Source organism: Puntigrus tetrazona, chromosome 7, assembly GCF_018831695.1.
Source record: "Puntigrus tetrazona isolate hp1 chromosome 7, ASM1883169v1, whole genome shotgun sequence".
NCBI classification, from domain to species: Eukaryota; Metazoa; Chordata; class Actinopteri; order Cypriniformes; family Cyprinidae; genus Puntigrus; species Puntigrus tetrazona.
In genome coordinates, this window is record NC_056705.1 from 9777368 (window position 1) to 9778714 (window position 1347).

General features: G+C 40.8%; 1 protein-coding gene across 2 annotated transcripts in view; it reads right to left on the bottom strand.

The window, feature by feature from the left end:
• LOC122348054 (synaptotagmin-7-like) overlaps nt 1-1347 on the bottom strand; it is a 24429-nt gene that overhangs the window by 1519 nt on the left and 21563 nt on the right. For both annotated transcript variants that reach the window (XR_006251259.1, XM_043243312.1), the window contains exons 5-6: nt 657-771; nt 104-303 (exon numbers count right to left, since the gene is read on the bottom strand). Coding sequence is in view for 1 of the 2 variants with exons in the window: in XM_043243312.1 (XP_043099247.1) it covers nt 104-303; nt 657-771 (315 nt within the window). In the remaining variant the exon portion in view is untranslated. The remainder of the gene's footprint in view (nt 1-103; nt 304-656; nt 772-1347) is intronic.

Sequence of the window (1347 nt, forward strand, 5' to 3'; positions counted from 1 at the left end):
AAAGGTCACGCACACACAAACTCCAAATATTTGAAAGCAAGGTTACATTGTTCCAAAAGATTTCTAATATTCCATTAATTCCATGTAGTTTGTGACATCACACCTTGCCTATGACATCATTGCGGCTCAGTCTGTCCTTATCCATGACTGTGATGACGATGGTGGTCTCTCTGAGGACGTGAGCGGGCACGTCAAAGGGGAAGGACTCATTAAACACCGGGTTCAAACACCTCTTCATCACCACCGTCTTCTTCTTCTCCACTCGCTTATCTTTGTTCATCAGCCACACTTTGACGTAGGGGTCTAAAAAGCGCACACAAACAGGGGAACGGTCCACAACGAATTCCTGCGGTGAATTCTAAATTACATTGGAGATGATCACCGCGCAGATGGCATCCTGACAGGGACATTTCCACAGAAATCCCATAAGCACTCATTGCACGGAATGTAGCTTTATTGCATTTGCATCTATTCATTTAGCAGATGCTTTGTGAAAAAAAAAACGTACAGGGCATTCAAGGTAAACACATATACAGCGTGCCCTGTGGGAATCCAAGCCACGATGGTGTGATGTTCTACAAGATATAGGAACATAATAGGAATATAACGTGAAGTTAAATGCAGAGCTGGTGAGGTGTTATGCGTGTGTGTTGTACCGGATGTTCCCCCGATGTCCATGGCTTTGAGATTGCGTGCCTTGATGATGCTCACAGTGATGGTGTTGGCAGTGGGATTGTAACACAGAGACACGAGCAGGTCTCCTCGACTCCCCTGAAGATAAGAACACAGTAAGGTCAGTACCGGACGGCTATTTGTTTAAACCTCAGTCACGCAAGCTGCTTCACAAGAGGTCAGCGTTTTTTTCTGTGAAAAATAATGAGGCAAACACATATTATTATAAGATTTTTTTCTCAACTAGTCAGTGGTTGACCTTTATAGGATTTTCAGTGTTTGATGTAGATATTTAGTTGAAACGAGTTTCTATTTCTATTTATTTCATTTTAATAGGAAAATATATTCCATTCTATCTATCTATTTATCTATCCATCTATCTATCTATCATCCATCCATCCATCCATCCATCCATCCATCCATCTATCTATCTATCATCCATCTATCTATCCATCCATCCATCTATCCATTCATCCATCTATCATTCATCTATCCATCTATCTATCATCCATCTATCTATCCATCCATCCATCTATCCATTCATCTATCAATCTATCCATCCATCCATCTATCATCTATCATCTATCTATCCATCTATCTATCCATCCATCCATCCATCCATCCATCCATTCATCTATCATCTATCTATCATCCATCTATCTATCCATCCATCCA